This window comes from Poromitra crassiceps, assembly GCF_964638095.1.
Source record: "Poromitra crassiceps genome assembly, chromosome: 26".
Classification (NCBI taxonomy): Eukaryota; Metazoa; Chordata; class Actinopteri; order Beryciformes; family Melamphaidae; genus Poromitra; species Poromitra crassiceps.
The window spans coordinates 10,967,664-10,978,937 of NC_139640.1; the positions used below are offsets into that span (position 1 = coordinate 10,967,664).

Sequence of the window (11,274 nt, forward strand, 5' to 3'; positions counted from 1 at the left end):
TTATTTTTTGAGTTGTATTGATTGAGATGGTTACATGAAACCAAAACATAATTTGACATTAAGTTGTACATTCACATGTATGCAATCAAATATAGTCAACATACGCTAGGCTCTATAATGTCCCCACCCACACCATCATTCACACACTTATTTCCCCCACACATTTTCCACACTTACTCGTGAGCTCTCTCAGACACACACACACATGGTAAACAAGCACATTACCCCCCCCCCCCCCCACACACACACACACACACAACAAAACAACTTAGAATAAAACAGGATAGAAAATCTAATTGAAATCAAGGTGCTATTTTTCCAATTGTATAATATTAACGTCTTATACACTATTGATGCAAAAAGGATTTGCCACCCAGCTGGGTATTTTCCAATGTCTTGAAAGATACAGATCGATGGAGGTAATGCCACTGCGCTTACACGTTTTTGTCATCCAACTTTCAATGTTATCCCAGATCTTTCTAATTTTCTCACAATACCAAAAGGCATGTATGAGGGAGTCGCTCTGAGTGCCACATTTTAAACATCTATCTGAGGAGCTGGGGTCAAACTTGTGAATTTTGTTACTATAGTATATTCTTGTCATGATTTTATGTATTAAACGTACATTTTGGTTTGTGGTCATTTCATAATGTGAGTTGCAGACATTCCTTCCATTTTTGTTTTGCATCTTTGTATCGTCTTTGTTATATAGATATACTTTGCTGCCCTCAGCTTTAATAAGAATATTCTATACAGCCGCTATTAACAGTGGTGATTCTAGAGTGTTGGGGCCCTAAGCAAAAATTCCAAGGGGCCCCTTCCAATCAGCGTTCTTTCACTTTCAATTCAAGAGAAAGTACATGAATCAAGCCAGTTTGACAGGAGTGAAGGTCCTTGCACACAGAGTCCGAATTGTTCGCTGCGTTTTTTTAATCCGTCATCCGGGAAAAAAACGTCACGCACAGATACCTTGCCCACTGAGTCCAATGCGTTAATTATCCAATATTCGTTGCGAAGATTCGCAACGAAAAGAAAACTACCGCGATCCTATTGATCCACAACTGGCAGTGTGTCTGTGTGGCTCTCTGTCTCTCTCCTCCCCCCCCCCCCCCTTCCCCATACACACACACACACACACACACACACACCGCGTCCCGCATTCCAAGCTGGTCTGCAATCACCCGGCACATTCTGTCTTTTAATTCCGAATCTCTGTATTCCTGCTTTGCCATAAAATGCTTTGTGCTGGGAGACGAACTGAATTAACTTCTCAGATGCCATTTTCCATTGTGAATAGCAACACTACGGCAGCTCTGGGTGGTCAAACACCTGTCAAAACGATTTCATGGATGCGGAAAAACGCAGAAAATCGAACCTCGTCCGAAAACTTAAATGACGGACGTAATTGTCGGACTCGGTGTGTCAATGATGATTGACACAAATGAGGTCGTATTTTTATTTTTTTCGTGCGTCAATTTCGGACGAAAAAACGGACTATGTGCAAGGACCTTGATTCACATGTTCTCTTGAAGTGAAAGTGAAAGTGAATGACTGTGAATCATTCCTGTCAAACATGCATGATTCACATACATTCTCATGAATGTATGTTTCACTTTCAATTCAAGAGAATGTACATGAACCATACGAGTATGACGGGAATAACATGGGGCCTCTTTAGGGAGGTTTCAATGTCATTGCAAATTGTCCATTGGTTGTTTATGGGGAGGGAGTTTCTCAGCCATCGGGGGCCCCAAGCAATTGCCTGCATTGCCGGTTCACAAGCTGCGCCTCTGGCTATTAAACGTTCTCTTTTTATCCCTTTTATTTAGAGTCCTCCAGTCACTATTTTTAACTCGTAAAAAATATTTCAGCATTCATTAGGATGACAGCATGTGTTAAATTTCCCTCTGTTGTGTCGTTTGACCGTCTGATGTCTCTTGGCTTGTCAGACAGCTGCCATTCACACAGCTGGGCAGGAAGGCAGGCAGGCGTCTGTGTGTCCCTGGCTCTGTTTGAAGTGGCTGATCTCTGATCCCACATACAGGACAGACTGTCTCTGTCTTTCACCCCTGTACCTGTTAAGGGAAGCACGCAGGGTCCAAAATGAAATGCGTTTGAAAATGGTCATCAAAGCAAAATAGATGTGTTGGGGTTCTTCTGTAGCAAGTGTGAAATGTTTGCCAGCAAAAACGACTTTCACCTTTGAGTACTGATAATAGATTTTTGAACTGCAGGAAAATTTCCAATTAGCTGTAAGCAATGGATTGACTGAAATTACTTTTAATGGATTTGAAACACTGGTTTATGTCTGTGGTCAATGTTTTGCAAATTACTGTTTCCAAGCCTATAATCTCTCTGCTCCTTTTTATGTCTGGAGGATGGGGCAAAGCAACCTGCTGTAATTCATTCAATTGTGCTCAGTCACTTCTACTACTGCACATGGCTGACTGATTGGAAGTAAAGGTCTTCACGGGTCCAAAATGACGGATCCGGACCTAGGGAATTTGTTCCCGGACCCGAATGGACCCGTCTATTATTAGAAAGCTGAGACCCGGACCTGGACAGACCTGATGAATGTTGGACTTGTTGATTCAAGAAAAAATAAACTTTCAAAGTACAACACAAACTGTTATGTCCATTTTGCTGCAACTCGACAGTGCTGCTTAATCCAGGACCTTACTTCCTGGAACTCTTAAAAGTAAAAAAAAAAAAAAAAAAAAAAAAATCCCATTGGAGTGAATGGAGATGTCGCGACTCTTCTATATACATAGCTCTAGTCTGAAGGTCTTCTGAAGCCCAATGAGTGCACCGGGCCCAGGTGCACCCAATCAGCCTAACGACCCCAACACCAGGCTCTTGCAAGACAGGGCCAGGAGAGTGGAAGGGTCGTCACAAAAGTTCAAATCTTGTCAGATGGGGGACCCTGGGACAAAATATTATCAAATGAGGGTCTGTGGTAATTTGTGTCAGTTTATGCTGTGGGAAAAGTTTGAGAACCACAGGTTTACAGCATGTTTGGAGGCACTGCTCAGAATGAGAAGTGATGAAAACATACAGTACATTTGGCCCAACAAAGAACAAACTGGATGTTTTTGAAAGCCAGATTGACTCAATTCTGTCGTGTTCTTACGTAACATAAAGATTTGCCCTTTTTACACTGTTCACTAATGGCCTGGAACTTCCAGGCAATGATATAACATGCCTTCCCTTCCACACAAACTGGGGAATTCCTCACCCTCAGGTGCTCAAAGTGCAGCAACCCACTAACCCAAGCTCCACTCTGCCCCCTGTGTTTGATGAACTACACTGCGTTTGGGGGACACCGTCAGGTGCAGTGCAGGGTGGTCACATGGCCGCTGCTGTAATCCATTCACATGTTTATTTGCAGATTGATGTGTTTATGAAGTCCTGGCACCGCGGTGCTGCCTTGGAACATGCAAACCCTCAAGGCGACAATCTGGCTGTGTCGCCTGAGGTTGTGGAGGTGGATGGGAAGGACAGTGAGGGTGGGGCTGTCATGGTAGTCAAAGTTATCCGTCTACTAGGCCTTTGTCACAGCAGCCATTTGTGTCTAAAAGGCAGGAAATAACACTGGTGCACCAAAGCGTTAATTAGGGTTTCCAACTTCCAGTCCATTTAGGTACTGGAGTGCTGGGGCCTTAATTAGTGAGTTGATTGCACCTGTGTTTATTTACCCTGCCTTTTAGACACAAAATGGCGGCTGTGAAAAAGGCTCATTTGTGGAGCCTCTCGTCTCGTGGCGCCATATAAAGCAGATTGGGCAGGAGCAGGCCCGGTTTTACAGGGGTGCAAAAGCACGCATTGCACCCTTATTTTTATTGTATGCATGCTCAGTTGAAGAGTGGTAAAAAAAATAAAAAATGAAATGAAAAATGTCATAATAATAAAAAATAATGTAGCCTAGTAGAGTGTCGTATGTTCTGAAAGACTTATGTTGCAATATTTTTTGCTAAAACACTTTACAACATTTAAAGAGATTATTTGGTCTTAACCAAATGTACAATGAAATCTCCATGCTGCAGCTGCACACTAACTGTTTAAACTTGAATTATAATTGTTGTTTTTCTTTGTTCTTTGATGTGAATTTATGGCTTTTTGGCACCTATATGTAACCTTTTAAGGTTGAGATAATTGTATTATCATTATATGGTCCAAATATTTCAGCAAAGCACTTGAAACACTTGAAATATTCTTGCTTGGCTGGTATCATTCTACTTGAAATGATGGTCAAATGCATTATTTTTAGTAAAATAACGTCACATTTTTCGGGCGGCCGGCCCATGCATGTGCACCCCTTCCTATCTAGGATACATCCCTAGTCATCTTGTTCTGGAACTGGCCCTGGGCAGGAGAGGAGAGGGGTGGAGGTGGAGGTGGAGGTGGGGGAATAGGGGATACAAATGTAGAAAGGTAGGAGGATGATGAAACATTGACAGCGGGGGCAATGCCCTCGACCAGGGGGGGGGCGAGGTGGAGTGGCGCCTGCTGAGGTGAATCTGTCCGCCACGCTGGTGCCTGGCTTTGTTTGGCCAGAAGATTCCACTGATAGCCAGAAAACACAGGCGCCAAAACACACAGGCATGGACAACCCAGGCCTCACTCAATGTTCACACTCTTTCCTCCCTCCGTCTTCTTGTCATGTATTTGATCATGTGTCTTTATATGTCAGTGATTCTCAAGCCTTTTTCAAATCGAGCACCCCGCCTGATTTAGTCCACATTAGAGACACGGTGTCTCAGACCCAAATGCGAGAATATTGTTTTGGGCAGATATGATTTTGTCCAGAACTCCATGACTATCTGTATTGTAGGTAGAGAGATAACACACACAGAAAACAGTCATTCTTCTACATTCTCTAATTTTGTTACCTTCTTGTAAATTAAATAATGCTGAAGTTGAACAATTTATCAATTTTCTGGGGAACCCCCTCAAGGACCCCTGGGGGTCCCCGGACCCCACGTTGAGGACCACTGTTTTATGTTGTTAATGCTCCTCTCTGTTATCAGCACACTGAGACAAATTCCCAACAGCTAAGTTGTGGCAATAATGTATTGAATTTTGAATCTTATTTGTCTCTGTCGTCCGCTCTCATCTTGGTACAATAAGCCAGTGTCATGGTGCTTTTCACACACACAGAACAGCTTACTAATGCTGAGTCATGCATACGGAACTACAGTATAACTAACACATGTGTTTGCCATGACTGGACATAATGTGCAAGTACAAATAGTGGAGTACGACCCCAAGCCTTTGAAACACACACACACACACACACACACACACACACACACGCACGTGCACGTGCACGTCCTCTTAGTGAGGACATTCATTGACATAATGCATTCCCCTGGCCTAGCCCATAACCCTAACCTCAACTATCACAACTAAATGCCTAACCCTAACCCTAACCCTAACCTAAACCTAAACCTAAACCCAATTCCAACCGAACCCTTACTGTAAAACCTTAACCTCCAAATAGCCCTTTGAAGGTGTGTGAGAAAGTGAGGACCGAACTCCTGAACATAGGGACTCTCACGTGTCACGGGAGCAAGAACTGGGGGCTAACCCGCCATTCAAAACAATGAGCACGGATGTGAATTTTGTAAATAAACAAGACACGTATGTGGTCTGAGCTTTGCTTTTTATTATTATTTTTTTTTATTTTATTTTTTTATCCCATTTTTATCCCCCATTAGTGCTAATTTAAATTTATTTATCCTGGTTGCTGCTCCACCCTCTACCGATCTGGGGAGAGCCGAAACTGGCTCCATGCTTCCTCTGAGACATGGGCAGTTAGCCAGCCACTTCTTTTCACCTGACAGGGGAAGCTTCACCGGTAGGACATAAGCACGTGGGAGGATCACGCTATTCCAACCAGTTGCCCTCCCTCCGAACAGATGCCCCTAACAACCAGAGGAGGCACCACATCAGCGACCAGGATATTGCATGTTTTGGTGAGGGGTTCCTATATGAAGGAAACCCCCAGGGGGTACAGGGAGAACATGCAAGCTTTGGTTTTTAGCCCGAATATTAGAAAAGACCCCACTGATTGATAACAGGTCTAAAGTCATGTTATAGCAGTCGGGCGCACTTAGTGACAAGCAAGACAACAGTAAAACGGACAGGTTTTTGAATTGAGTTTGGCGTCAGTGGGCGTAACCCATAAGAGAGCGAGCCCCGATCCCCCACTAAAAACAACGGAAGTAACTCCAGAGTGTCCCTACTATCCAGACATCATCACTCGGATGAGCACGAACATGGACCTGACCTGGACCTGACCTGGACCTGACCTGGACCTGGTCACCCCAAAATTCTCATTATCAAGTTTTCCGACGACACAGCCATCTTGGGTCTTATGGACACAGACACAGATATTTCCAGTTATAGTTTGGAGGTTGCTAAGTTTGTGCAATGGTGTGAGGACCACCACCTCATTGTAAACACACAAAAAACAGAAGAAATTATTTTCGATCCGGGGCACCTGGGGGACCATTCTCCTACACTGGTCCACGGTGCCCACATTGCCCAGGTTCATTCATATAAATATCTGGGTCTACATATTGATGACAACTTGTCATGGAATGTCCATGTGAACTCTCTGTGCTCTAGGATTAAACAGCGACTCTACTTTCTACGGAGACTCAGGGTGTTTGGGGTCGGACAGAGGGTGCTTATGTTGTTTTATTCTGCTGTTATAGAGAGCATTATACGTTATGGAATTTCTGTTTGGTTTGGCAACTTATCAGTTAAATCAAGATCACAAATCAATAGACTGGTTAACACGGCAATGAAAGTGATGGGGGTGAGAAACCATCCCACCCTCCAAATGCTTTTTGAGAAAACTGTAATTAGACAAGCTAGGAAAATGACTGCTGACCCCTCCCATGTCTTACATATAGAATACGAACTGCTTCCATCTGGTAGACGCTACAGAGTCCCAATTAAAAACAAAAAATTATACCTCAACAGATACAAGAACTCTTTCATTCCCATATCAGTTAGTCTCCTAAACTCGGTGTCTCCTAAACTGATGTAGTCTACATCACTGATGTAGTCTATCACTGATGTAGTCTACATCACTGATGTAGTCTACATTGAAAACTAAAAGTCTGTCTCGCATTAACCTTGCGGCACACTACAAGTCATGCACCCCCCCTTCCTCTCTTCTCTTTACACCGGAGATTTTCCTCATGTGTGGAAACAACAATCCGGGGAATACCCATACCTGATTCAACGGACATAATAGTCCAGGGTTCATGTCTGGAAGTGCCTTTTGATAACTGTACAAGAACACACACACACACACACATACACCACGCACGCGCGTGGACTAAACAGTAATCTAACAAATGTAAACAATCATATCGATAGCAATATAATCAAAAGCAGTTCAGTATTCACCTTATTTTTCAACGCGGAAGTAAACGGTAGGCGGGACTTCCGTCTTTGTAAAAAACATCCGGTTTGAGAAAAGTCAGTTTGCACTAACATTATAATGTTGTACATGAGGACCTCCAAAAAACAATCCAAATGGAAATGGAAACTTGGTGCTACATCCTCAGACTATTAATGAGTTGGAGGATGACATGAAGAAGTGGTGATGTTCATTCTGCCTGGCTCCTAACCGCAGCAAACGGCCGGGTGCTCCTGTATAAACCTGCAGCAGCGACCCTATATTGAAGGTAGGCTAGCTAATGTAGCTAAAGTTCACAAACATAATATACTGTAGCCTAGTAGCTGTCGTCACCTTGTGACTGTTATTGAGTTCTGGTGGCTGGGCAGTGTCTATAATAACGTTGGTCGCAGTTCGCGAGGCCTTTCAACCCGGAAGAAACATACAAATTTCCGGAAGTAGAGCCTGCCCATATAGGCGCTCAAAAATAAGGTGAATAGGGCTGGGGCGATATGGTCAAAATCAAATATCACAATAATTTTGACCAAATACCTCTATGTCAATATTGCGACAATATTGTATTTTCTATTTATTTAACCTTTATTTACACAGGCAAGCAATTAAGAACAGATTATTGTGCAAAAGCAGCCTATATTTACACAGTGAGAATATATATAATGGATAATGACTAAGAGGGTAAAGGCAAATAATACAGCTAGAACAGTCTGGTATAAGTTCAGAAAATTACATCACTTTACTGTAAACTACTATCGATATATAATTGAAATTGGAATTGACAGGAAATCTAGAACAGAAACAATTTCAAGATTTATATTTTCTCACTCACTCACTCACTCTCTCACACACACACACACACACACACACACACACACACACACACACACACACACACACACGTATGTATGTACGTACACACAAACACACACACACACACACACACACACACACACACACGCACACACACACACACTTACATAGACACAGACATAATGTGCCATTTCCCACTCACTTCCACCTCTTCAGATAAAGAGAACAATCTGGGAAGATGCCATCAGATGTGGACTCATTCGTGCTTCTATTTGTTGACACTGATGTTGTGGTCACCCAAAGCAAGCGCCGAGGCCAGGAGGGTTATCAGAGAACGAGACAGACTGACGCAGGGGTCTCACCACATGTTGTTGCACTTATTGACTGCAGCACAGGCACGTTAGAAACACTTTGAAGGTATAATGAGAATTCAAACGGCCCCCGATTTGATTGGTGATTAAGGCCGGCACCTTATCAGTTTATATCCAGCTTTTTCTTTGCTGTTGTTATTCCATTTCCATCGTTATTGATTTCGGTATGCATTCACAGCCTGCTGTTGTTTTGGTAAATTCTTCCAATGCTGACAGGTTAATTCATCTTAATCAAGGTGTTTATCAGTAAAGTGGTCTTTCTAGGCGTTTGTTAACAATTTGAGTTGTTACGATTATTAATACTGCACAGTATTATGGCATTGGCTTTACGTCTATGTCACATTGCTTATGTTAATAATATCCCATTGTAATGTGTATGAAAGGTAAATAGTAATACTGTTTGGAGCACCCAAATCTTGTAGCCTACACAACCAGCATGTTATGTACAGTATGTTAGGCATTATAATAGGAATGTGGTAATTGTGAAGCATAGAAATATGGCTTCACTTGAAGAGATAAATATGCTGTATATGGTCTTAGAACTATACTTCTCATCATGATGTGAAATGGGGGACTTGTTTAAGGGAGAAATGAAATGTCTTTGCTGGTCAAATATAATAAACCACATCAGATTGAATTATATTCATCTATGACTACACACTGAAACACCTTGGCTTTTAAAATCCCAGTTACTGTTCCGCCACTCTCAAGAGGATTTAATTTGGTTAAACTGCAGGTTCCAGTGTATTATGCAAAAAGGGGGGGGGATGAGGGGCTAATTGTTCCATTGGAGAGGTTGTAATTACATCCTTTAGACTGAGCAATGGATACTCCAAAGTGATTCCCTCTCCTTGGTGAGGATTTCCTAGGTCAGAGAAATGCAGCCCAGCCAGCCATGGAATAGCCGGTCCTGGACAGATTCTGGCCTCCATACAGTCCTGGACAAATTCTGGTTGCTGTGGGAATTTCCTGAATTCCTTCCTGTTATTTTCCCTGGGAAAAAGTCATATTGAAACTGAAACTGATTAAATTGAAACTGCGTTAACATGTTTTGTTTTTGTAATTTTCTTTTATTTAGGGTAGGCAAAATAAGCTGCGGCTTCAGCCTACACCTTTTCGGTCCATCTTGCCACAACTCATTGTACTGTATGTGTGTATTGTCATGATTTGTTGAATGGACCGAAATAAACTAACTAACTAAATATTGGATTCCGTTTTTTTCTTACAGATGAATCTCTAGAAATGCTGCCAGGAGTCAACCAAGAATATAGTGCTTCCATATACTGGAAAACTTGTGCGGTGAGAGTGTCTGGCACCAACTTGTTCATGTGTGGAATTGCGTGCTCTGTCTGCGGAAAATCATTTTAATTTAAAAGTTCACGGTTGATTTGATATTGTGGAACAGACACAGGGGCCCCACAATCAAAAAATAGACGAGAGAATTTCATCAGAGGATTACCGCTTACAGAAGTAGGAGGAGGAGAAGCGGGAAGGTGAGTTGCATAACAGCGGAATGGGCCGGGCCTCCTCCTCTGAGTGATGAGGCAACAGTGGTCAGAGTGTGTATAAATACTGGCACTCTCTGCATACTCAACCACAACCACAGGAGAAGCAATCAGAACAGCTGACAAGAGTCACCCGAAGATCTGAAGATATCCTGTTACCCAGACCATCCCCATCCGACCGTCACGGTACTCTTTGAGGCACCCATGAGAGAGGAGACCTATCAACTCTGATCTTCAAAGGATTTAATAACCACACCTTTTAAACCCCCCTAAAAAGGAAAATGAAGGCATTTAGCATTGCAGTTGCAGTGACACTCGTGCTCGCCTTTATGTGCATTCTGGAGAGCTCTGCTGTCCCATTCAGTGGGGTAAGAATTGAACTTAAACCGCCTCCATTTGCTTATTATTGTTTTGTTAGGATGGGCTCCTAAATGTGCATCATTCATTTAACAGGTGCAAGAGCTGGAGGAGGCAGGGAGCAATGACACTCCAGTCGAGGCAGATCAAGAATCGTCAAAATGGGTGAGTATGTTCTATTGACTGAATTAATTAAGCCAATTACCATGAGCAAATGAACATCTAAGTGGATGTGTTTTCCCTACTGAGCACCCTGATGCTCTCTCCACACAAAGAGAGGCTGGACAGAGGATGTGATCATGCTGGAGATGAACACCTATAGCTCATGTCTCTTTCTCTCTTTTCATCCAGATGCCAGAAAACTTCAGGCAGAAGCGACACCTGCCACATCCCTCTTTGCCATGCCGCTACTGCTGCAACTGCTGCAAGGGAAGCAAGCGCTGCGGCTACTGCTGCAGGCCCTCAGGGTTTCCCACAACAGCAGTCACTTCTTAATTTATTATTTTGTTCTTAGATTTACCTCTTTCTCCAACGCACGGCCTGTATTATGTACTTACACACTGTTTTGTATCTTTTTTTTTTAGTGTTACGATTTCTGAAATACTACAGAAGGAAAAATATTTTAAATAAAGGCTATTCTTTTCTATTTATTTTGTATGTTTGTAATACTTTAGCCCTGTGCATCTTTTTGTAAGCTCAATGATATGTCATTTTGGTTCTAGAAATCTTCCGGATGGGACGATCAAGTTAACACTCGCTGTTAAATAAATCTTTGAACATCGGAAACAACTGCAGTGGT

At 42.6% G+C, this 11,274-nt stretch overlaps 1 protein-coding gene across 1 annotated transcript; it reads left to right on the forward strand.

Annotated features, from left to right (window-relative positions):
* Positions 1-10,399: 10,399 nt before the first annotated feature.
* On the forward strand, positions 10,400-10,970 carry hamp (hepcidin antimicrobial peptide; the record flags this gene model as incomplete). The annotated part of the gene is made up of 3 exons (XM_083661501.1): positions 10,400-10,486; positions 10,572-10,640; positions 10,827-10,970. The coding sequence occupies 3 exons, from the start codon at positions 10,400-10,402 to the stop codon at positions 10,968-10,970; spliced, it is 300 nt and encodes a 99-aa protein (XP_083517627.1).
* Positions 10,971-11,274: the final 304 nt, after the last annotated feature.